This window comes from Alosa sapidissima, chromosome 3 (genome assembly GCF_018492685.1).
Source record: "Alosa sapidissima isolate fAloSap1 chromosome 3, fAloSap1.pri, whole genome shotgun sequence".
Taxonomy (NCBI): Eukaryota; Metazoa; Chordata; class Actinopteri; order Clupeiformes; family Clupeidae; genus Alosa; species Alosa sapidissima.
The window spans coordinates 35,357,774-35,382,089 of record NC_055959.1 but is presented as its reverse complement, the minus strand read 5'-3'; the positions used below and the strand labels follow the sequence as shown (position 1 = coordinate 35,382,089).

Here is a 24,316-nt window from a genome sequence, read left to right as displayed (position 1 = left end):
AATCTGACATCCCCTGTATCCTCAGGGTCCTGTTTACAAACTACATTTGCAACTACAACCAAACTATCATCCTCTGTTTATCCTGTTTTGTGTGTAAATAAAGTATTTATCTCTTTTTGCACTGTAGCTGTACTGTCAGTCTTCATCTGTAAGTCACTTTGGACAAATACTGTCATTGTTATAGAGCTGGTGGATCCTCTACATCATTGGTGGAGAGAAGGGCCCTTAAAAAATGCCTGTCACCTTTTACACACAGCAAAATCAAAGTAGAGGAGTGTGTTCAGTAGGCATGCCCTTACAAAAAATGCTTTTGGGCATAAGAAAATACCATAGATTGTACCACATTTTACTGCACTTTACTGTATTATTATTATTATTATGGACATAAATATATTATTTTGCAGCATCATATGGAAAAACCGAAGTATAAGTGCAGTTTTTTTGTCCTTTGACACCAGCTCTTTTTTTTTTAGGGTATGGCAGACTGGTGTCACTGTCCTGCTTACTAGACAGGCTGAGGAAGTCATTTGTCCCCCGCCACACATAGCGTTTCAACAGGCAGGGTGAAATTTACTGGCATTACAGAGACACCTCTTTCCTCAGGGTTATCAGACTCTTATAGCCCAGCCACTTAGCCACACAACCACATAGTTTTGTTGTAGTGTTTTTTTCATATTTGTATTAGTCTAGTATTATCATACTAGATTGATCGATCGATCTATCTATCTATCTATACCAGAATATCACGCCCCCATCCAAGATTTTATTGACGTTTGTTATACCCACTCCAATCCACTAGGTGGAGACGTATCCCAAGTAATAATGGCGCTCCGAAGTCATAAGTCCAAACATAGGCTTTTCAGGAAGCAATGTGCATGTGTTTTTGCCTGTGTCAGTAGTGCCGAGTAGCTAGTAGTAGCTAGCGTAAATAAGTCATATTTAGATGCTTTTGTGTATTTTACATAACTTGCGCAATCTTAGTTGCACACCTGCACGGTTATTGGAAGGCCAAACTCGCCAATAAATAAGAAAAATCTTGGTGGTTTCATTGAAGAGTCCCAACAAGCGTTGTAGATCAACGTTAACGTTAGTTGTAAGACTGGGAGATACAAACGTTTCTATGCAAGATAGGACCACTACTTTTTGTAGAGGGTTATTGCTTGTTGGACGTATTTCGAAAGTCAAACGACATCATGACGTCTCGTTTTGGACACTACAGGCTGCAGCGTTCAGTCAGCTAGCATTATTCTGGAGACATAAAACTGGAACTACTTTTGCTTAGTAACGGGTCATGTCGGAACAAATGAAGACAAGTGAAGATGGTGTTATTTCAGGGCGCATATCATGGGCATCCAGGTCAGAAGACTGTCATATATGCGATGTAATAAAGACACACCAGGAGGATGATCTTCAGGAAGTGGACACCACTGTTAGAAGCGAGTAAGTGTCTACATCATGATCAAATATTAATGGCGATATTTCTGACTGTAAAACAGACCAATGAAATATCTCTTCAGACACTCCAAATACTAAGGCAACAATATGAGAACTAGGCTCAATGAAAGGAATTGTGCTTCGTTCAAGTATCGTGTTTGTTTTTTCCATAGCGGTGCGCCTTTGTACCTGGACCAGGTGGGTGACACTCCATGCGTAATTACGCTCCAGTGTGCCCCGAACCCACGCAGCGTTATCACCTCTCTCCTGGTTGTCAGCGAGGCGCGCACCATAGAAGTGTACTCGGCGTCTGGGGACTACTGCGGCACCTGCCGTGGGGAAAAAGATCCCACCATCAACCATGAAGGGTATGTCGGCTTCTTCTTGCGCTGTTGGATGATGCTGTTACCCTTTGCCTAAAGGAGTTTGTAAAAAGACAATTTCCCTAGACTGGCTGGTACTGTCATGTTTGCAGGCTATTCTGTGGGTCATTTACATTTATTCATTTTAGCAGATGCTTTCATCCAGAGACCTACTGTACAGTCATTTTCCTCAATGTGTGTGTTGTCACACAAACCCAACACACAAAAAATGATTGTTTTGTTAAGCATCTTATCACAGAGGTGAGAAGAAGATGCTCATCTCTCTTCTTATCTCAGAGGTGCTTCTGGTTACCATGACGCCTATTTTTGTCTATTTCATAGAACTACAGAGAGCAGACCTTTCTACAGGAAACACTTGAAGTTTGAGTGTCCCATTACATCCTGCGAAGTGAAGGTAAGATTTGGTGCTGTCCCCACCCCTCTGTTGGTTTCAGAGACTAGTACAGTAGCAGTGACCATTCTGTCCAGACTGCATCTGTTGTGGGCTGTTGTGTAGCTGCATGTTTCTGTCAGCAGCTCTCCATCAGCAGACCACAAAGGCATCTGGCCCCTGCTGACCCATGTTTAGCGTGGGACAAACAGTCACATTCTTATCCGGAATGCTGTGGGGATTCTTATCCGGAATGCTGTGGGAATTTTGGCCAATGATCTTGTCCTGCCAGTGCAGAATGCTTTTTGACACTTGTGATCGATTGAAAGGTGCGGAGTTAAGGCAGCATGAAGTGTTTTGTTTAAAACTACCAAGCTAATGAGCAACAACCGTGCTTTGCTAACCCCAACACTAGCACAGCACAGCCCAGCTGACACAACAAGAAGTTCCTACATTTTGACCTTCATCTTGACCTTTTTAGCAAGAGGTCGCGGTTCTATGAGTGAAAAGCCTGTGTAGCCAGTGGGAATTGAACGTCTGTACTCTGTAATGTCTTTCTGTGTGCCATCGAAATACATTGTTGATGTTACAAAAGCTGGAAACATAGAAGCATATTACTTAACACAAACTGCTTAGTATGGCTGCTGACCAGATGTCATGCTCTATGCTAGTTGCTCTCTCTGGGAGGACGTGCCAGTGTGGGCATCGCTGGCATCCACGTGTCGGTGCAAGTCCTGGAGGCCAAGCTGCAGCAGGTGGGCACAGGTGGCAGCATTGACCTGCAGCAGGTGCAGGCCATGATGGAGGAGATGGGCACCACCCTCTCACCTGGGGCACAACACCTCATGGACATGGTGCAGTTCCAGCAGAAGGTACAGTGTGTGTGTGTGTGTGTGTGTGTGTGTGTGTGTGTGTGTGTGTGTGTGTGTGTGTGTGTGTGTGTGTGATCCTCCATACCAACCAAGGCATTTGGATTGCTTACAGCCCATGTGACAGTTGAAGAGGTTGGGAGTTTTGTGTGTAGTGTGTGTCACTGTGTGTCTCTTTCACTGCGTCTGCCCATGTTCACGTCCCATTACTTAGATGCCCACATTCACGCCCCATTTCTTAGATGCCCATGTTCACGTCCCATTACTTAGATGCCATTGTGTTCGCTGCACTCAGTTCCCCAGTGTCCAACCCTATCCCTGCCACCGTGTCAGTTACGATTCAGTTCTATTTAGGCCGGCGCCGCTCAATAGATTCCTTTATTTGTCGAAGGCTTGTCATGTTGAAGATCTTGCTCTGGCCACTGATCTTCAATTCTCATCTCAAAACACATTTGTATCCTTTATTGTTTAATATTGTGTACCATTTGCCCTTGTTACCTCCTTAGCCTCATGCATTTTATTCTGTAGCTTTTTATAACTTTTTTATAATTTGTAACTTTTGATAGCAGAAGAGACTGAACTGAACTGACCCTTGCGACCTGTTTACGTCTGTCAGTCCTGGTTCTTGCACAGGGAAAAGACCCTATCCCAAAGTAGGAAGAGGAACTTCAGAGGAATGAAAGCGTAGTGAATCACCCCTTTATGTGTACTTACGTGTATGTTCATTCGTGATTTTGTGGCCATTTGTATCTTTTGTCCATAAATTCTGTAGATTAAGGCCTAGTCCACACGTACCAAACCGATCTTTTTTTCCTCTGTCTTCCCTGGAACCGTATCAAGAATATTTGCGTCCAAACAGATCCATCTCAACACGACTCAACACGTTACTTCATATCCCAGGCCTATAGGTGGCACTGTTTCTTTACAGTAATTGACCAAAACTTTCGCGCTGTATGCTTTACAAACAGACAGAATAGACTACGACGAAATGGCTAGTGCAAGGAAACCAGAATTGTTTGTGTGGACTGATGGTGAACTGTCAACTGTAGTCAACTGTAAAACTAATAAACTTCATTTTTACGGTTTGTGAAGGGTGCAGTCCCGTCCTTTATTTGGCTAAAGCAGGTAGGCTACAAATAATCTCCTTAGCTTTCTTTGTTTGTAGGATAGTCTGCGATTCACATTAGTTTTGGCTATCACCGCAATTAGGCTACTAAACACAAGGCCTACCCAAGTTCTAGGCTATTCCGTCGCCACATTTATAATATTCTTATAAAACCTTTGTTAGTAACAGTCAATACTTTTGCCTGCATCAAATCATGCATTCGCATTCAGTGCGCTATCGGCTTAACATGAGTTCTAAGCGTCTTTGTATGGTCATCTGACTTCACTAGACTGTGAATGCATGTATATATATTGTAAGGCATGTAAAATAAATGAATGACACTGGCACTACGCACAAATTAATGTAAACTTACACCGCACTTCCCTAATAACTTAAGTTCTCTCACGTCACTGACAGTAGCTAGAATGCATAAAAAAACACCGGGAAAAACAGTGTTCAGTCCACCAAGTCATAAGCTATCAGCGCTGCGCAGCACCAGTTGTGATATTTATCCTACGGAGTGTAATCGTAGGTAATGTCATGTATGAAAACTAGTATTGTAAGGCAATACTATAAGTGCAACTCCAGGGCAGCTGAGGTGTGGCGATGACATCATTGATATGTAAGTAGGATGTGCGGTTTCACCGTCCAAACGAATTCAAAAGTGCTACGGTTTCAGATTTTTCCACTCTGGGACCAGGTTTCAAAAAAGTGATTCAGGATTCGTTTGGACGCTCGGCCAAGACGAAGCAAAACCTTTTGGATTGAAAGGAAGACTTTCTGAGCACCTCTGCTTACTCCCAGGTGTGACTCTTTGTCTACAGATACTAGGTGTGCAGGAATGGGCGTTTTCACACCTTCCCATTGTCACTTATGGCTGTTCCAAGTACTTAGAAACTGTCCGATTAGCATAACATTTGGCCATGTTAAAGACGGGTCCTTCTGATTAACGACCAGCTAGAAGGATCAGCCCGTGTAACCTATACATCTACTTTATATTCATACAGAGTTAGAACAAGAGGTCATGCCCCCTTTGTTGGTAACATACTTAAGTTTAGGATATTCCCATTATTTAAAGATATGGGTCAATCCTCCTGGTGAAACGTGTCTCTCTCCCTTGATGCGAATCATTGAAAGAGTAAAGCCCGTTTTCTGATTGACCACTTGACCACCTGATTGAGGCCCTGTCCACACTGAGACGCTTTTTGGATTAGACGCACCGGTTTTGCTTCATCTTGGCCGATCGTCCAAACGAATCCTGTAAACACACTGGCGGAAACCGCACTTTTTTTAAACCTGGTCCCAGGGTGGAAAAATCTGAAACCGTAGCCCTTGTGAGTTTGTTTGGACAGCGAAACCGCATACTTGCGTATTGATGATGTCATCGCCACACCTCAGCTGCCCTGGACTTGACACTTATAGTATTGCCTTACAATACTAGTTTTCATACATGACATTACCTACGATTACACACAGTAGGATAAATATCACAACTGGTGCTGCGCAGCGCCAAGCTTATGACTTGGTGGACTGAACACTGTTTTTCCCGGTGTTTTTTTGATGCATTTCTAGCTACTGTCAGTGACGCGAGAGAACTAGTCAGGAGTTATTAGGGAAGTGCGATGTAAGTTTAAATTAATTTGTGCGTAGTGCCGGTGTCATTCATTTATTTTACATGTCTTACAACATAAATAAATGCATTCATAGTCTAGTGAAGTCAGATATGAGCATACAAAGACGCTTAGAACTCATGTTAAGCCTATGGTAGATGCGCACTAAATGCGAATGCGCGATTTGATGCAGGCAAACGTATCGACTGTTACCAACAAAGGTATTATAGCAATATTATAAATGTGGCGATGGAATAGCCTAGAACTTGGGTAGGCCTAGCGTTTAGTAGCCTATCCACTTGCGGTGATAGCCAAAACTAATGTGAATCGCGGACTATCCTACAACCAAAGAAAGTAAAGGAGATTATTTGTACCTACATTAGCCAAATAAAGGACGGGACTGCACCCTTTACAAACCGTAAAAATTAAGTTTTACAGTTGACAGTTCACTATAAGTCCACACAAACAATTTTGGTTTCCTTGCACTAGCCATTTTCGTCGTAGTAGCCTACTCTGTCTGTTTGTATAGCCTACAGCGTGCAAGCTTTGGTTAATTTCTGTAACAAACAGTGCCACCTATAGGCCTGGGATATGAAGTAACGGGTTGAGTCGTGTTGAGATGGTTCTGTTTGGACGCAAATATTCTTGATACGGTTCCAGGGAAGATGGAGGAAAAAAAGATTGGTTTGGTACGTGTGGACTAGGCCTGAGTCTCTAGATACCTGTGGTACAAGGAAAATTACCATGAGTGTCAACATGCTATAAATCTCAGCAGAGCCTGACCCTTCCCAGTGCTTTATGCCATATGTAAAGCCGCCATCCAATACCTCAAATTGAACTCGCATGTCAGCATCAGTACTTGAAACATATGATTAGGATTTAGGACTTCATGCTGCAGTCACCACAGCCCTCAGCTATGTGTGCACCATGGCTCTGTGTTGGGTGAGTTGTAGGTGTAAATTTGCATTTACAAATGTAAATCAGGTTTCTCGGCCAAGTATACTCTTCGCTCCTCTCTCTCTCTCTCTCTCTCTCTAGTTCAGCTGTTGAGATCTCTCTGTCTGTCCCTCTGTGTGTCCTCCTCCAGAGTAAAGCGGATGCCATGGGCAGCTTCTTCCCCCTCCTCGCGGGCAGCGGCGTGTTTGCGGGCCTGACTAAAGGAGCGTCTGTTCCCTCGCCCCCCACGGCCCGTGCCCCCCCACCCTCCCCCTCCCCCTCGCCCTCTCCGTCCCCGTTCTCCTTCGCTGCGCTCGCCCATCCCCCGGCGCTGACCACGGCTGCCCAGGACAATGCGTCCCTCTCAGAGGCTGCCGCGCCGGGCGCCGCCGGGCACCGCCCCTGCCCGACCCCGAGCGCAGCCCTGTCCGCGTCTGGCCGTGCCGCCCTGCCGCCCGCCCCCCCGGCGGGCCTGAGCCAGGGCAAGTTGGCGGAGGTGATGTCAGCGCTGATGCGCGCGCCGCCCGGGCAGCACTGTGCCGCCACACCTGACCTGCTCCCGCTGCTGCAGAGCGTCTGCTGCCAGGTGGCGCAACTCCGCATGGACGACACCGCCGCCATCGCCATCGCCCAGGGCAAGGCACACGTGCCCAACGGCCCACCGTAAGTCACACCATCAGGCTTAATGTAGTTTTTTTGTAGACCACCGTAAGTCACACCATCAGGCTTAATGTAGTTTTTTTGTAGACCACCGTAAGTCACACCATCAGGCTTAATTGTCTCTTAATATTCAGGGATGATAACTCAATATTACATGTAGCTGTGTTATTGTGTTTGTGTATATAGCTTTGTTAAAGTCACAAGGTTTGAGGTTTTGTTGATTTCATAATTGAATCGTTTGATTGATAGAATATGATGTCCAGTAGCATGCCAGTCTTTAAAGATGACATTCTTGGAAGTAGTTTTGTTAATGTCTTGTCATCTTTTTACAGTTAGAAAAGAATGGGAATCTGACAGTGAAATAGCATTGTGTTGTGCATGCTCATTCAATCTCTAAACGGTCAGCAGACAATTTCAAAAGACCAGCAGTGACCCCTGGTGGCCTGTTTAGGAATAGCCTCACTGAGATAATTTCAGACGTGCTCAGGGAAGGTGTTATAGGTATCCTTCACCTGGTGAGCTAGTGCTCTACATGTTTGGTGTTTCTACCAAACCTGATATTCAATGGCCTGTGTGTTTGCTTTATCAAACTAGAGTGCAGGTGAGGTCAGTTTGGTGAGCTAAAACAGGGATTACTGGAATACAGGCTGGATAGACACATCTGATTCAGGAATGACTGTCTGCACTTGAAATGCTACATTACCTTAGATAATCATTAAATGATAGCCTGTCTGTCATTACCTTAGATAATCATTAAATGATAGCCTGTCTGTCATTACCTTAGATAATCATTAAATGATAGCCTGTCTGTCATTACCTTAGATAATCATTAAATGATAGCCTGTCTGTCATTTTGAAAATCGGTGTCTCGGTGTCTATAGCACAGCACCATAGTGTCTAGAATCACAGCCCAGGGCGGCCGTTGATTGCACCGCTCTCCTCTCGTCTCCTCCTTCTCTCCTCCCCCCTCCTCTCCTCTCCTGCAGGGAGGCGCACACATGCTGCAGTGGCCTGGAGGAGGCGCTAGAGAGGCGTCTGCAGCAGATGGAGGCGCGGCTGAGGGAGCATCTGGACCTGCGGCTGGACTCTCTGGAGCACAAACTGGACTCGGTGCTGCAGCAGGTTCTCCAGCCCCCTACACAGCCCAGCTGAACCTGAACCTGACCCGCGCCGCCCCAAAGGCCCCAACCCCGACCCTGCAGTGCCACCTCCACACAGCCAGAGGGCGCTGCCGTATTTGCTGCTTTTGAAATGGACACTCTAATGACCAGCTGAATAATCATGACATGCTGAGGGAAAGGCTGGGTTTAACTGGTTAATGCAATGGCAGGGCACTAATGACTAGAGTCTCTATGGACCTAAACTGCTTCCCCTTGCCTTTAGTAACGCACTAAACAGATCACCCGTATTCTGTTCAAGTCTATATTGACAGATCATCCATGTTGGGTTCAAGTCTCTATATTCTTTTAAGTTCTTTGTTGTGTTGTCAGCCCCTATACAGAATAACACTTTTTATTGACTGTAACTGTACACCGTAAACACTGTAACTGAGGATCTGCATGGTTTAAAACAAATAAAACCTATTTATACACTGAAAGATCCCTCGGTGTCTGAGAGTGGGTCTGTGCCACTCTGAAATAAAAGCTATTTATACACTGAAAGATCTCTCGGTGTCTGAGAGTTGGTCAGTGAAATAAAAGCTATTTATACACTAAAAGATCTCTCAGTGTCTGAGAGTTGGTCAGTACCACTCTGAAATAAATCCTATTTATACACTGAAAGATCCTAATGAGCCCTTGTGTGTTTAGATGCCCCTTCTGTAAACAAACAATCTGTTGCCATTGATGAGGTAATGTAGAGTGAGCTATGTAAAAACAAGCATCACAGTTTGGTTTAGGTTGACAGGTGGTTCTGAGTAAGGCTTAGTTGACGATACTGAAAGTTGAAAGTCTTAACAGTCTTCACTAAACGTTTGCTTAATCAATAATGGCCTACCAAAATAAATGTGTTCACACCAAAGCATTTGTTCAAGATTCAGTACTTTATTGCCATTGAACGCGGTGCAAGTTGCTAGGGATTTGCTTCAGTGTGCTCATGACAGGACATCAACAAAAACCCAAAAAGACATAGAACATATTCATGGTGCATTCGTACGTGTATTTATGTTTAAAACACCTTGCCGGAGGAGATAATTATTCTCCTAAAGCATTTATGTTTAAAACACCTTGCTGGAGGATATAATTATTGTCCTAAAGTATTTATGTTTAACACATCTTGCCAGAGGAGATAATTATTCTCCTAAAGTATTTATGTTTAAAACATCTTGCAGGACGAGCTTGTTTGTCCTTGTTCTCCATCCCCAAACTGACCTTATATGAACTGAAGTGTTTGTAAGTGATTTGTATCGAGCAGCTCAGCAAATCGCTGGGAGTCTTGGTGTCTTTGGAGCGATCACAGCAGCAGCTTGGAGAAAACAGTGTCGGACTCCAGGGGAAAACACAGCTGTGAAAACACGTTTCTCTCAGACGGAGCTGCTAAATGACTAAAAATGACTCACACAAGTGGGCTGAGGGTAGGGCACGGCCAGAGGGACTAAAGGGGAGCGGGAGATGGATTGGGAGGTGCGTTGGACGTGGGCTACGCTCCACATAAAAAGCCATGTCATTTGAGTTCAGCTTCATGTTTCAGACAGGAAGTCCCAGGAAGCTTGTTCAAAGCTGCTGGCACCCTTTGATGGCTTCATCAAACGTTTCTACAGGTGTGATGTGGCCTTGAGATGCCAGTAGGGGGATGTGGTGTGGGGTGTGTGTGTATTTTGGAGATACTGTGTGTGTTTGGTAAAGCTGATCTTGAGCAGTGGTGTAGTCTATGTGATGCACAGGACTACACAGTATACCCACTTAAAAAGCATCGCCATCTCAGTATACCCACTTAAAAAACATCGCTATCTCAGTATACCCACTTAAAAAGCATCAGAATGTCAGTGTACCCTAAAATAGGCAAGGATACGTATTTGGGGTTGATCACAGTATACCCACTACAGCTAACTAGACTACACCACTGATCTTGAGGGATGTGTGTGGGTCTGTGTGTACATAGCATATGTGTTGACGTCTCTCTCTCTCTCTCTCTCTCTCTCTCTCTCTCTCTCTCTCTCTCTCTCTCTCTCTCTCTCTCTCTCTCTCTCTGTGGACCATGGCCCTAGACAAATGGATGAATTATGAAGCTTGTGTGTGTGTGCACGTATAACAAAGTGTTGAAAATATCTCTCTGTATATGAGGCACTTGAACTGTTGTCAGAGCTACAAGTGTATTATGAGAGTACTAGATGTATGTTGTATGTACTAGATGTATGGTGTACTAGATGTATGTACATGGTGTATGTACTAGATGTATGGTGTATGTACATGAACTAGATCTAGATGTATGTACATACTGTAGTACATTGCTGGATGACTTGCGTGAGTGTGTGCCCGAATGTTGTGGAATCTATGTGTGTATGTTGATGAGATGAGTTTATTTGTGTGTGTCTGTGTGTGTGTGTCTGTGTGTGTGTGTGTGTGTGTGTGTGTTAAAGGAGCTGCCATCTCACTGGAGTGCAGACAGGCAAGGACCGGGTCAGATCTGAACTGGAGCACAGCTGTCTGCTGTGAAAACACCCACCCCACTGTAGACGTACGACTCACACACACACACACACACACTCACTCTGCCCCAACTGAGTCAACAAAATCTCTTTTCCCCTCCAGCTACCGAGGCCAAGCAAACAACAAGCAGGGAGGCTAAGTGTGTGTGTGCATATGAGTGTGTGTGTGTGTGTATGCACATGAGTGTTTGTGTGTGTATGCATATGAATGTGTGTGTGTGTGTGTGTGTGTGTGTATGCATATGAGTGTGTGTATGCACATGAGTGTGTGTGTGCATTTGAGTGTGTGTGTGTTTGTGTGTATGCATATGAGTGTGTGTGTGTGTGCATTTTGAGTGTGTTTGTGTGTATGTGGAGAGTCAGCTGAAGGTCCTTTCAGTTCAGAGCAGAGAAGGTTTGGCCTGGTCACACACCTGTGATCATGGGTATAGTCTATAGCGCCCTGTGTTGTGATGCCATTGTGATCATGGGTATTAGCATGTGTTCTGTGTTGTGATGCCATTGTGATCACACACACACACACACACACACGGATCATGGTCAAGAAGTCTTCATTTCTACTGGCCATCTCAAATACACTTAGACCCAAGAACACACACACACACACACACACACAGGCCCCGGTCAGGCCCCAGTGATTATTATATAATGAGCCCGTCCGCCACACACCCTGCCATAAGCGTGTGTGTGTGTGTGTGTGTGTGTGTGTGTGTGTGTGTGTGTGTGTGTGTGTGTGTGTGTGTGTGTGTGTAGAGTCGCGCTGCACCATGAGCACGCCAAAAGGAATGTGAAATAGGGGGGAAAATGTTCCCTTTTAAAAGTCACTCAGAATTAAGACTCTGTTATATATTTTACTGTTTATATTTTTTACTGTTGACTTCTGTTCCGTATTTAGCAAAGTTTATTATCTGTGTGTGTGTTTGTTTATCATGGGATAGTCAACAGTAACACCAACAAATGATGAGCACCATCTATTGGTCAATTTGCAGTTCATCATGGTATGGTCAATAGTAGCATTATGGCTAGTATAGTATATATACTCTTAAATAATTAAAGTTGTTTACTGTGTGTGTGTGTGTTCGTTGGTGTTGAGTGTTAGAGTAAGGGAGTTGTTTACTGTGTGTGTGTTCGTTGGTGTTGAGTGTCAGAGTATAAGTATAAGTATATATACTCTTTTGATCCCGTGAGGGAAATTTGGTCTCTGCATTTATCCCAATCACAATCCGTGAATTAGTGAAACACACTCAGCACACAGTGAACACACAGTGAGGTGAAGCACACACTAATCCCGGCGCAGTGAGCTGCCTGCATCAACAGCGGCAGTGAGGGGAGCAGTGAGGGGTTAGGTGCCTTGCTCAAGGGCACTTCAGCTGGTAAGGGGTTCGAACCGGCAACCCTCCGGCTACAAGTCCGAAGCGCTAACCAGTAGCCACGGCAACCCTCCGGCAACAAGTCTGAAGCGCTAACCAGTAGCCACGGCAACCCTCCGGCAACAAGTCTGAAGCGCTAACCAGTAGCCACGGCAACCCTCCGGCAACAAGTCTGAAGCGCTAACCAGTAGCCACGGCAACCCTCCGGCAACAAGTCTGAAGCGCTAACCAGTAGCCACGGCAACCCTCCGGCAACAAGTCTGAAGCGCTAACCAGTAGCCACGGCTGCCCACATGGCTAGCAAAAGTTCAGCGATGTTTCGACTAACACTGCTAACACTGACCTTAACCTAAGCCTAGTGCAGCCATGTGTGTGTGCTATTCTCCAAATTCTCCATAGTCAGGGAGGTGTGAAAAGGCTGTGTGTGTGTGTGTGTGTGTGTGTGTGTGTGAACAGTTTGATTGTCTCATTTTAACAAAGCTGTGCATGACAGAGGATGTGTCCTGGTTCATTATTCGTGTGTGTGTGTGTGCGTGTGTGTGTGCGTGTGTGTGTGTGTGTGCGTGCGTGCGCGTGTATGTGTGTTATTATTTGTGTCAAAGCTGCGCATGGCAGAGGATGTGCCCTGGTTCATTATTTGTGTGTGTGTGTGTGCGTGCGTGTGTGCGTGCGTGCGTGCGTGTGTGTGTGTGTTTTTATTTGTGTCAAAGCTGCGCATGGCAGAGGATGTGCCCTGGTTCATTATTTGTGTGTGTGTGTGTGCTTGCGTGCGTGTGTGCGTGCGTGCGTGCGTGCGTGCGTGTGTGTGTGTGTTTTTATTTGTGTCAAAGCTGCGCATGGCAGAGGATGTGCCCTGGTTTCCTCCCATGTGTGTCTTCCTCCTCCTCTCTCAGCCACTCAGAAGGAGTCCTGTCTGTGCAGAACATCTCCCCTCCACAGCCTGCACATGGGACTGGGCTCTGTTACAGCACACACACACACACACACACACACACACACACACAGACAGACAGAGGAGCGTATGCTTAAGGGTCTCTCTCTCTTACGCACACACACACACACGTACACGTACACACACACACACACACACACACACACACACACACACACACACACACACACACACACACACACAGCCTGGAGGAGGGTGTTTGGCCTGTTGTCTCACACACACAGGCACATTGTCTCACACACACGCATGCACGCACGCACACACACAAAGGGAGTTTATGCTCTTGTGTGCCCCAGCACCCCACCTCCCCCCTACAGACATGGGGGAGTTTACACACACACACACACACACACACACACACACACACACACACTTGGGGGAGTTTATATGCTTAATGCTGCAAAATTAATGTCTGTGGTGGAGACGTGTTGACATGTGTTATGCAACTTTTTGGACACGCATGATGTTGAAAGAAAGCGTGATCTGTCACGTTAGGGGTTTCAGGGAAGTAATGTGTGAAAGATGCCAGTAGAGGGCAGCGTCTTCCCTTATGAACATGCTCAAGTCTGCTTCAGACTGCAGCTCTGGTTTCCTATGGCCACAGTTTAAATCACAGGACTCTTTAGAACTATAGAACTAAACCAGTTAGTACTGTCATATAGAGTGTAAAGCACATTGCCAAATACAAATCACAACCTGAAAGTGTTAAAATGGTGGTCAGGATTGAAGCCACTACTATGTACTTGAGTGAAAGTAGAGATACCTTGTGTAAAATGTTACTCCAGGAAAAGTGGAAATATTCACTTTCAATTTCCACACGAGTAGAAGTATTTGCCTTCAAGTATTAAAAGTAAAAGTACCTTGATAGATTATGTTTTTAATCATCATCTAATCATATCATTTTCACATCAAAACTCCTGCTCAATCAACTGATTTTAGGTGAAAATACTAATGCCAATCGTGTCTATTAAAAAGATCATAAGCACAAAACATTGAAATAAAGTTTGCGCAAATAAGGCCAAGGGTGTTCAGGCAAGTCAGTGGCAGCCGCTTCTCGCATCCTTTCCAATGATTTATGTGCTACACATGAGTATAAAGCATCCTCAAAATGCTGAATTATGTGCTACACATGAGTATAAAGCATCCTCAAAATGCTGAATTATGTGCTACACATGAGTATAAAGCATCCTCAAAATGCTGAATTATGTGCTACACATGAGTATAAAGCATCCTCAAAATGCTGAATTATGTGCTACACATGAGTATAACGCATCCTCAAAATGCTGCAGCGGGCTTGTGGCGACCTCAGCATAGCGCGCTATGATCCAACAAGTCTCAACAGAACCGAAAAGAGTTCAGAGCAAATCGCGCGCTGAGCCCTGATTGGTGTGCTTACAGTGCACTCCCTTTGACCTCTATTAGCCGACATGTTTTTTTATTCGCTTTGGTAAAAGGTACAACAGGTTTCACTAAATGTAATGGAGTAACAAGTCAGAATTTACTTTAAGATGTAGTGGAATCAAAGTGAAAAGTCTCACCAAGTCTTAAAGTGTCAAAGTGTACTGTCTCACCAAGTAGGCCTAGTAAGACTTAGGTAAAATACAGATACATTAATATGTTACTTAAGTACAGGAACGAATTACAGGTGCTGTGTTTAGGAGATGTTGGTGTATATACATATGATGGTGTGTGTGTATAGAGGTGGTGTGTATGGGATGGTGTGTGTGTGTGTAGTCGTGGTGTGTTAAGGAGATGTTGGTATATACGTATGTGATGGTGTGTCTGTATAGAGGTGGTGTCCATGGGAGGGAATGTGTATAGAGGTGGTGTATATGTGATGGTGTGTGTATAGAGGTGGTGTATATGTGATGGTGTGTGTATAGAGGTGGTGTATATGTGATGGTGTGTGCATGGGAGGTGGTGTGTATGGGAGGGTGTGTGTATAGAGGTGGTGTGTATGTGATGGTGGTGTGTATGTGATGGTGTGTGTATAGAGGTGGTGTGTATGTGATGGTGTGTGTATAGAGGTGGTGTGTATGTGATGGTGTGTGCATGGGAGGTGGTGTGTATGGGAGGGTGTGTGTATAGAGGTGGTGTGTGTGTGATGGTGGTGTGTATGTGATGGTGTGTGTATAGAGGTGGTGTGTATGTGATGGTGTGTGCATGGGAGGTGGTGTGTATGTGATGGTGTGTGTATAGAGGTGGTGTGTATGTGATGGTGGTGTGTATGTGATGGTGTGTGTATAGAGGTGGTGTGTATGTGATGGTGTGTGTGTATAGAGGTGGTGTGTATGTGATGGTGTGTGTATAGAGGTGGTGTGTATGTGATGGTGTATATGGGATGGTGTGTGTGTGTATAGAGGTGGTGTGTATGTGATGGTATGTGTATAGAGGTGGTGTGTATGTGATGGTGTGTGTGTATAGAGGTGGTGTGTATGTGATGGTGTGTGCATGGGAGGGTGTGTGTATAGAGGTGGTCTATGGTGTGTGTATAGAGGTGGTGTATATGTGATGGTGTGTGTATGGGAGGGTGTGTGTATAGAGGTGGTGTGTATGTGATGCTGTGTGTGTATAGAGGTGGTGTGTATGTGATGCTGTGTGTATAATTAGAGGTGGTGTGTATGTGATGGTGTGTGTATAGAGGTGGTGTGTATGTGATGGTGTATATATGGAGGTGGTGTGTAAAGAGGTGGTGTGTATGTGATGGTGTGTGTATAGGTGGTCTATGGTGTGTGTATAGAGGTGGTGTGTATGTGATGGTGTGTGTATAGAGGTGGTGTGTATGTGATGGTGTGTGTATAGAGGTGGTGTGTATGGGAGGGTGTGTGTATAGAGGTGGTGTGTATGTGATGGTGTGTGTATAGAGGTGGTCTATGGTGTGTCTTACATAAAGCACCTTTAAGTGGCCTCTACAGTGGATATAACATTATCTAGTGTTTTGTGGACCTGTGTGTGTTCTCTCTGCAGTATATAACATTATCAAGTGCTTTGGACCTGTGTGTGTTCACTCTAGTATATAACATTATCTAGAGCTTTGTGGACATGGGTGTGTTCACTCTACAGTCTATAAGCATTCCTCAGTCTTGCGTATTGAGTGGTTAAGGCATTAGGACATTGATACCAGAAACGTCAACACTGGCCTTGATCGATTGGCTGTGGTTTCTGCACGCAAGTGCCCTCATCTGTTCTCCACATTGATCCTCCCACACGTCTGCAGTTACACTGGCCCCCTGGGACTCTCTTCCTAACGTTTGAAACAAATGCGTTCGCCTCACGTTCAAGTCGGCCACGACAACGCAGCCTGTGCTTACGTTTTTACGGCCGCCTTCGGACCAGGCGTGGGGCGACGTCTTGTTGGGTCGGACCGCAGCGGTTCAGTTCGGGTCAGGCCTGGGTGTGTTTCATTGTTCTCTCATTGTTTGAGTCTCCGCCACCTGGCCCTAAGCCTCCACCGCCACACATGGGGACTCATTACCATCCTCGTTAGACATACTCCTACATCAGGAAGTGACCTGTGCTGAAACACTGCCACTGGTTGGTCATGACCTCATTTCCTATGAGAGAAAGCCCCTGTGGGATTGTGAGAGTCATGTTATGTTTCTTGATTGGAAGGAGGCATAAAAACATCTTGAGTCATAAAGTCTGGAAGTCCACACGGCACACTTGGTTTAAAAACATTTGAAAACATCTCTTTAATCCCTTTCTGAAATTTTCGTCAATAAGTGAAAACAAAAACATAAACATCCAAAGAGTTCACATCAGAAAAAAATGACATACACTCATAGAATCAAGAAACTGAGAGACAAATGTTTTCACTCACATTTCGCACAGACACACACACACACACACACACACACACACACACACATACATATAATGCACACACACACACGCACGCATGCACGCACGCACACGCATGCATTGCACACACACACACACACACACACACACACACACACACACACACACAAAAGTTAAAGCACGAAGTCTTTCCACCCCCCATGCCGGGTCTCTATGTGTGATAGACAGACGGACTGTATGGATGAGTGATGAAAGTAATAAAGCGAATGTGAAAGGTACGCAGCTCACAGAGAAGTCTGGCAGCAGAGAAACAGTGAACTACAGCATTACAAGGGGCAGCGGACGGGTGACTGGGCGATGTGGGGTGGAATCCACGTTCTAAATGTTCCACGTTCTAAGAGATGCACGTTCTAAGGAAGGTGTGTGTCTCCAGTCGAAAACCCTCTGTCAAGGTCCGTGAGCGCGGGCGCTGAGCACTGAGAACCAGCTCATTGGTTGGCGTGTTGGAGGGGTGGTGGGGTCAAGGGTCAACCTCCTCTGGCTTGACGGTAACCATGACGTCCTCGTTGCCGCGGCGCACCACCATCTTCAGGGAGTCGTCCCGCCTGATGGCCGCACTGACGTCGTTGGCCGAGGACACGCGCTGACCGTTGATGGAGATGATGACGTCGCTCTCCTTCAGGCCACCTCTGGGGGACACAAAGGAGGCCACAGGTGAGTGGGAGTGGACGGACAAATAGGTAAGACTCAGGTGTGTGTAGATTGTAGATACACAGGTACATCCCACGTGTGTGAACACACAGGCAAGACTCAGGTGTGTGTACTGTAGATACACAGGTACATCCCACGTGTGTGAACACACAGGCAAGACTCAGGTGTGTGTAGATACACAGGTACATCCCACGTGTGTGAACACACAGGCAAGACAGGTGTGTGGACATATAGGTGACAATTGTGTGTGTGAACAGGCAGGTAAGACTCAGGTGTGTGGTAAGACTCAGGTGTGTGGACAGGTAGGCAGGTAAGACTCAGGTGTGTGGTAAGACTCAGGTGTGTGGAGAGACAGGCAGGTAAGACTCAGGTGTGTAGGCAGGTAAGACTCAGGTGTGTGGAGAGACATGCAGGTAAGACTCTGTGGAGAGACAGGTGGCAATCGTGTGTGTGGACAAGGAGATGAGACTCATCAGGTGTGTGGACAGGTAGGCGGATAAGACTGGACAGACAGGTGGGAGACCTGTGTGTGATAATGACCCCTACGACCTCTTTCATGCTATATGAATGAATGCATGTGTATTCAACAACACAGACTGGTCAATGTTACAGCAAACTGATGAAACAAGAAAGAAGACTAGGTTAAGACCCCACGTGCTGGCCTCTAATGGGCCGGTCTCTTTAGGACAAGACTAGGTTAAGACCCCACGTGCTGGCCTCTAATGGGCCGGTCTCTTTAGGACAAGACTGGGTTAAGACCCCACGTGCTAGCCTCTAATGGGCCGGTCTCTTTAGGACAAGACTGGGTTAAGACCCCACGTGTTAGCCTCTAATGGGCCGGTCTCTTTAGGACAGGGGTCTCAAACTCCCGGCCCGCGTCCGGCCCAATTCCGGCCCGCGACGTATGTCAAAATAATAATGTAATCCGGCCCTTGAGGGTATTTTTAATTGCGACAAACAACGATGCTGATTAAAACAGACGATAGATCCAAGTACGGTGACAAATCCCATTTGTACTCTCCTCCACTATTTGCTAGACATCCAGAGCTTGACCCAAAATCACTGCACTACACTGCAAAGTTTTCAGAAAAATACTTGTATTACACGCGAGAAACACGAAGACGTGCATTTGTAATGACGCGGAGGTGATGCAGGCCATAGTTTTGCACAAATTGAAGCAGAAATAGGCCTACACCAAATGTTGAAAAACGTTCACGTGTGATGAAGTCTTGGGTAGGCTATATGTTATTCACCTAGCCTGTTCTGTTTCTGGAGATTATGATAGATCGTCTATTGACAGTGATAATCACGGTGCGTCTGTGAATGAAGGTGCGTCTTTGCGTGTATACGACGGTGTCCACTAAGCATACCATGCTTATTTCGACCCTCTGCCCAACATAGCTTGGAGGTTGCAGTGGTAATCGTGATGATAGTGTCTGTAATGGACGTGGTACAGACAGCAGGGCTAGTAGAAATAGGGCTCTAAAGAACTACAAAGTCACCCGCCATGGGAACTGATTTGACCAGGATACTTTATTGTAGGCTTTGTGGTTATAGGCTAGTAATAGTTTACTATTGTTGGTATACATCTTAGGTGTTTTCCTGTTAATTTGTTATGTGGGTAATATGACAAAAAAGAAAGTAAATCTGCTCAAATATGTTCATCCAGTATTTACTGAAAGGTGCATAATTTGAGGTGCTGGCCATCCAGTGGCAAATTAGATGGGTAAATTAACCCCCTTCATAAACTTTTGTTTATACTCAAATATTTTTACATTTACAGTAGGACTTTATCTCTGACCAGTTTCAAGCCATGGCCTTTTGAAATTTTGATATAAAAAACTAATGGTGTTGCTTTGTTAAACCTGACGCCTAGTTTGCCAGGTTTAAAAAAGTTAGGAGGAAAATATTTTTATTTGGTGTGAAACACACACATAGACCTACCTGTTTTTATGCTTTTTTGTTTGTTTTTATAATTTGTATTAATATTTATTTATCATTATTTTATTTATAAGCTAAGGTTGCTAGCACAGGTGTCTAAAAATAGATAAAAGACTTGCAATTTCTGTTTGTAGTTTTGTGTTTGAAAATACAGTATTTGAAAAAAACATTGCATTTTAGGAAATAACAGTTGTTTTTTGTATTACACTGACGTGGCCCTCCAATCAGATGAAATTGGCAGAAGTGGCCCCCAGCTCATTTGAGTTTGAGACCCCTGTTTTAGGATGTCCTCTGATCACTAGTTGGTGCACACATCTGATCAGTGCTGGACAGAGTGACGAGGCCGCTTAGCGGTTGTGTTATAAACAGGCTATGGAGTGCAGTTCCCACGCAATAGTGTGTGATTATACACTCTGGGAGATGCCACCCACAATGTAGGCTGTACACACACACACACACACACACACACACACGCACACACGTCACCTCAGAGTGGTGGTTAGATAATTGCCTCTGGTGAGAGTACCATGTATGGGGCAGATGTGTGAAAGTGGGAGCCGCCAGTGAATATGACTTCCTCCATTTCCCTTACTTCTCCATGTGTTTGTGTGTGTGTGTGTGTGTGTGTGTGTGTGTGTGTGTGTGTGTGTGTGCGTGTCTTCAGCAGAGGAGAGATTCCTCCATCTGTGGTTGGCACCCCCCCCTGTCGGACGAACCCTCTGTGGGTTTACAAGTGGACTATGCCTGCTTCCCACGCTGGTGACAGCCCAAACCTCTCTCTCTCTCTGTGTGTGTGTGTGTGTGTGTGTGTGTGTGTGTGTGTGTGTGTCTTCCTACTCTGGTGACAGCCCAAACCTCTCTCTGTGTGTGTGTGTGTGTGTGTGTGTGTGTGTCTTCCCACTCTGGTGACAGTCCAAACCACACGCCGCTCTCTCCCTCCATAACAGCGCAGACTGCCGGCTCTGCAGCGCTATGTGATTTTGTGGCCATGTTGTCAGCGGCACATTTTTTGGACCCGGCCGGATAATCTGCCCGGGATGGGCCGCTCGGCAAAGCGCTCCAGAGGCCGGGAGAGGACTGGGCGCATGTTCGGCTCGCCAGCGGGCAAGCGGAGTCGTCGAGAGGTCAGCACTGAATAATCAGGGCGCCTGCGGCTCCAGAGGACCAATTAGAGAGATTTCACAAATAGCAGCATCATCAGGATTGACAGTGGCTCAGTGGGATAATGCCTTGTACTGGTGATCATTAGGTTGAGAGTTCAAATCCCACTTGAAGCATTAGTGTTCGAATGCTGTTGGGCAGCCGTGGCCCACTGGTTAGCACTCTGGACTTGTAACCGGAGGGTTGCCGGTTCGAGCCCCGACCAGTGGGTCACGGCTGAAGTGCCCTTGAGCAAGGCACCTAACCCCTCACTGCTCCCCGAGCGCCGCCGTTGTAGCAGGCAGCTCACTGCGCCGGGATTAGTGTGTGCTTCACCTCACTGTGTGCTGTTTGTGTTTCACTAATTCACGGATTGTGATTGGGATAAATGCAGAGACCAAATTTCCCTCACGGGATCAAAAAAGTATATATACTTATACATCATAGGGTTTATCATCAGGTTTCATCCGGAGGGAAGTTTACCCTGACGGAGAGTGTTTTTACAAATAGCAGCATCCTCATAGGGGTCATCCGGAGGGAAGTTTACCCTCACGGAGAGCAGAGCAGAGCAGTTTGCTGCTAGCGTTCATTTGGGTAACGAGTAGCATGTTGGAGAAGAGTGTGTGTGCCAAATGAGGTGTGTGAGGAAGAGTGTGTGTGCCAAATGAGGTGTGTGAGGAAGAGTGTGTGTGCCAAATGAGGTGTGTGTGGTCTGTGATAGCAGCCACATGCCTAGGAAAAGGAAAAGGAGACAAGCTCTCCTGACTGGCCAGTTTAGAATCCAGAACTTGATCATCTACACGTTGGGGATGCTAAATGCTAAACAGTGAGTGTGTGTGTGTGTGTGTGTGTGTGTGTGTGTGTGTGTGTCTACAGGTTCCTCGTGCCTGAGGCCATTTTCTCAGTAAAAGAAAATTAGAAAGAGTACATGTGTTTTGAATATGTGATGATATTATATTTTGGGTGTGGTGTAGTATATGCAGTAAATCTATATTGACACTCACACACACACACACACACACGCACACACACACACCTGCATATGTGTGAATAGTGAACAGCATAGTATGCTGTGTCAAATGTTAGCGTGCGTTACACTACTTACACTTCTGCCGGTGTCTTGGCGATGACCTCGATGACATAAGCCCCTGATGTGACATCGGGGAAGTCCACTTGCCTCTCCTTGAGCTCCTTGGCCAGCCTGGAAACAGACAAGGTCAAGGTCAGGACAAGGTCACTTGTGACATTAGAGCAGGGGTTCCCCCCTAGGTTTTAACATCTCTCTGTTCCGCCAAACCTGACTACGGTCATAATGGCGTTGGACTGATTTTGATACATGTGATTATGGCGAATTTGACTCTTTCGGTCCGGTGTGATTGACCAAGGATGGAGGGGAAAGTAAGGGATGGATTGCAATGGTCTTCAACAAAGTGACATAAGGAGTCCCAAGAATATGTAGAGACAGATCGTTGAGGAAATTAAGAGGCCAAAACAACTTTGATTTGATGGACCCTCAAGAACTATCAGTGGATTGAGGCCAGATTAGGGTGATTATCAGGTTGCATGACAGCCGTGGTGGTGGTGGTGGGGCACTATGTTACTTACGATGGAGTGAGTGTCATCATTCTCACGCCAATGTACTTCTTCTTGTTGACAGTTTTTCCTGAATGAAAACAACATTGCTTTATGTTAGACGCACCAAGGGGATAAATACAAAGAACATTAATGAAGATTACAAGCCCTTTGCTGCAGTGGGCTAACCCTATGTTCATATCTCTGTTCCATATGTGGGTTTCATCATTGTAGGGGCAAGGCCACTTGGCCTTCAGTTGGGCATATTTGGCGGGGGGCACAAAGGCCACATGTCAGGGCCCCAAGGCCAAAGTTAACTAAACAGTAGGCTACATAAAAATGTTGTATTTAGTTGTAGTATTCAAAGTTGTATTTAGCCTATTCACAGCAGTAGACCTGCATCACTGTATGAAACATGATATATTACATAGAACTATAAGTCATCTGATTTTAGTATTTACAGATATCTAGGCTATATTTAACATTTATTTTCTATTTGGCCTGTTACGAAATCATGCATTGAAGAATTTAAGCACAGCTCAGCTTTAAGAAACTCTAATAGCCTACATGCATGCTTTGGATTAAGGCTAATTTGACAAACTCTTAGTCAGCTGTATATCCTCTGATTTTAATATTTACAGATATCTAGGCGATATTTGTAACATTTATTTTGTATTTGGCCTGTTCATGCATTGAAATCTGAAATCATGCATTGAACAATTTATAAACACATTGTAAAACTCAAAGTTGGAGACATGCATGTAGAAATTTGCTGCAAATTCAGAACCGGATTACTCTGGAACGGCTAACTGTACAGGGAATGTTCTGATATATGGTTTGTCATGTGTTGAGTGAAGAGTTTGTGAAGTATTCCACTGAGATGAATAGGTTGGGAGATGGGCGCAGAACTGTATGTAGAATAATATGATTAAATTAAAGTGACTTTTCTTTACCACGGCAACTAGCGGCTAACATCGTTTTAAAGCTGAAAAAAGCTCTTTCGTGTGATGTGATATGATGATCAATGCGATGGCCGTCGTGAAATTCCAACCGTTCCATTCCTACACACACCCCCCCCCCCCCCCCACCCCACACACATACACACAGAAATGTGAATAGTTGGCACCTTTCGACTGGCGGTCGTGAGATTCTGCCAGGAATTGGCGGATCTTGTCTGAGGGGATAGCGAATGAGATGCCAGCGGTCACCTTCAGAGTGTTGATGCCAATCACCTCACCGTCCTGCAGGGCAACGTGGAGTAAGCAAACATGTAAGAACAGATGCCTCATATTACAAACACACACACACACACACACACACACACACACACACATTCATGAACACCTCATCATTCTGCAGAGAGCAGGCAAACAGGTCAGAACAGATACCTGTCTTTCACTCACTCACTCAGTCACACTCTCTCTCTCTCTCTCTCTCTCTCTCTCTCTAAAAGTCCTGTACGTTTCTGGATGGAGAGTCCTGTGTGCACACACTTCTAATGTTCTAATGAGATAATGGGCCCTCTGCCTGGCGCTGGGACAGAACCTGAGGTAATGGTGTTTTACAAGCAACATGTGTTTTCAATAGAGCCCATAAAACCGATCTCTCCAGTTGTTGTCAAACGTGTAAACAACTGTTGGCCATGTGTGGCCCCCTCCTCATCTCCTCTCTTCGCCGCCTTTACTAGGTGTTACGCAACTGCTACGTGTCCGTCCAGCATCCCCCCGCCGCTGTCGCGCACAGCTCCAAGTATTTACGAGCGCGTATTCCTGCACGATGTTGTAACGAAGGCTTCCTCGTTTGTGCCATCGGAGGA

At 45.5% G+C, this 24,316-nt stretch overlaps 2 protein-coding genes across 2 annotated transcripts in view; one reads left to right on the top strand and one right to left on the bottom strand.

Annotated features, from left to right (window-relative positions):
- Window positions 1–848: 848 nt before the first annotated feature.
- On the top strand, window positions 849–9,148 carry c3h10orf88 (chromosome 3 C10orf88 homolog). The gene is made up of 6 exons (XM_042085598.1): window positions 849–1,440; window positions 1,608–1,802; window positions 2,139–2,211; window positions 2,859–3,059; window positions 6,859–7,370; window positions 8,354–9,148. The coding sequence occupies exons 1-6, from the start codon at window positions 1,292–1,294 to the stop codon at window positions 8,517–8,519; spliced, it is 1,296 nt and encodes a 431-aa protein (XP_041941532.1). The 5' UTR covers window positions 849–1,291; the 3' UTR covers window positions 8,520–9,148.
- A 7,849-nt stretch (window positions 9,149–16,997) lies between these two features.
- The window catches only part of htra1b (HtrA serine peptidase 1b), a 46,510-nt gene continuing 39,191 nt past the window's right edge, over window positions 16,998–24,316 (bottom strand). The window contains exons 6-9 of the mRNA XM_042085595.1: window positions 23,627–23,741; window positions 22,534–22,591; window positions 22,034–22,129; window positions 16,998–17,825 (exon numbers count right to left, since the gene is read on the bottom strand). Coding sequence (XP_041941529.1) covers window positions 17,657–17,825; window positions 22,034–22,129; window positions 22,534–22,591; window positions 23,627–23,741 — 438 coding nt within the window. The 3' untranslated portion in view covers window positions 16,998–17,656. The remainder of the gene's footprint in view (window positions 17,826–22,033; window positions 22,130–22,533; window positions 22,592–23,626; window positions 23,742–24,316) is intronic.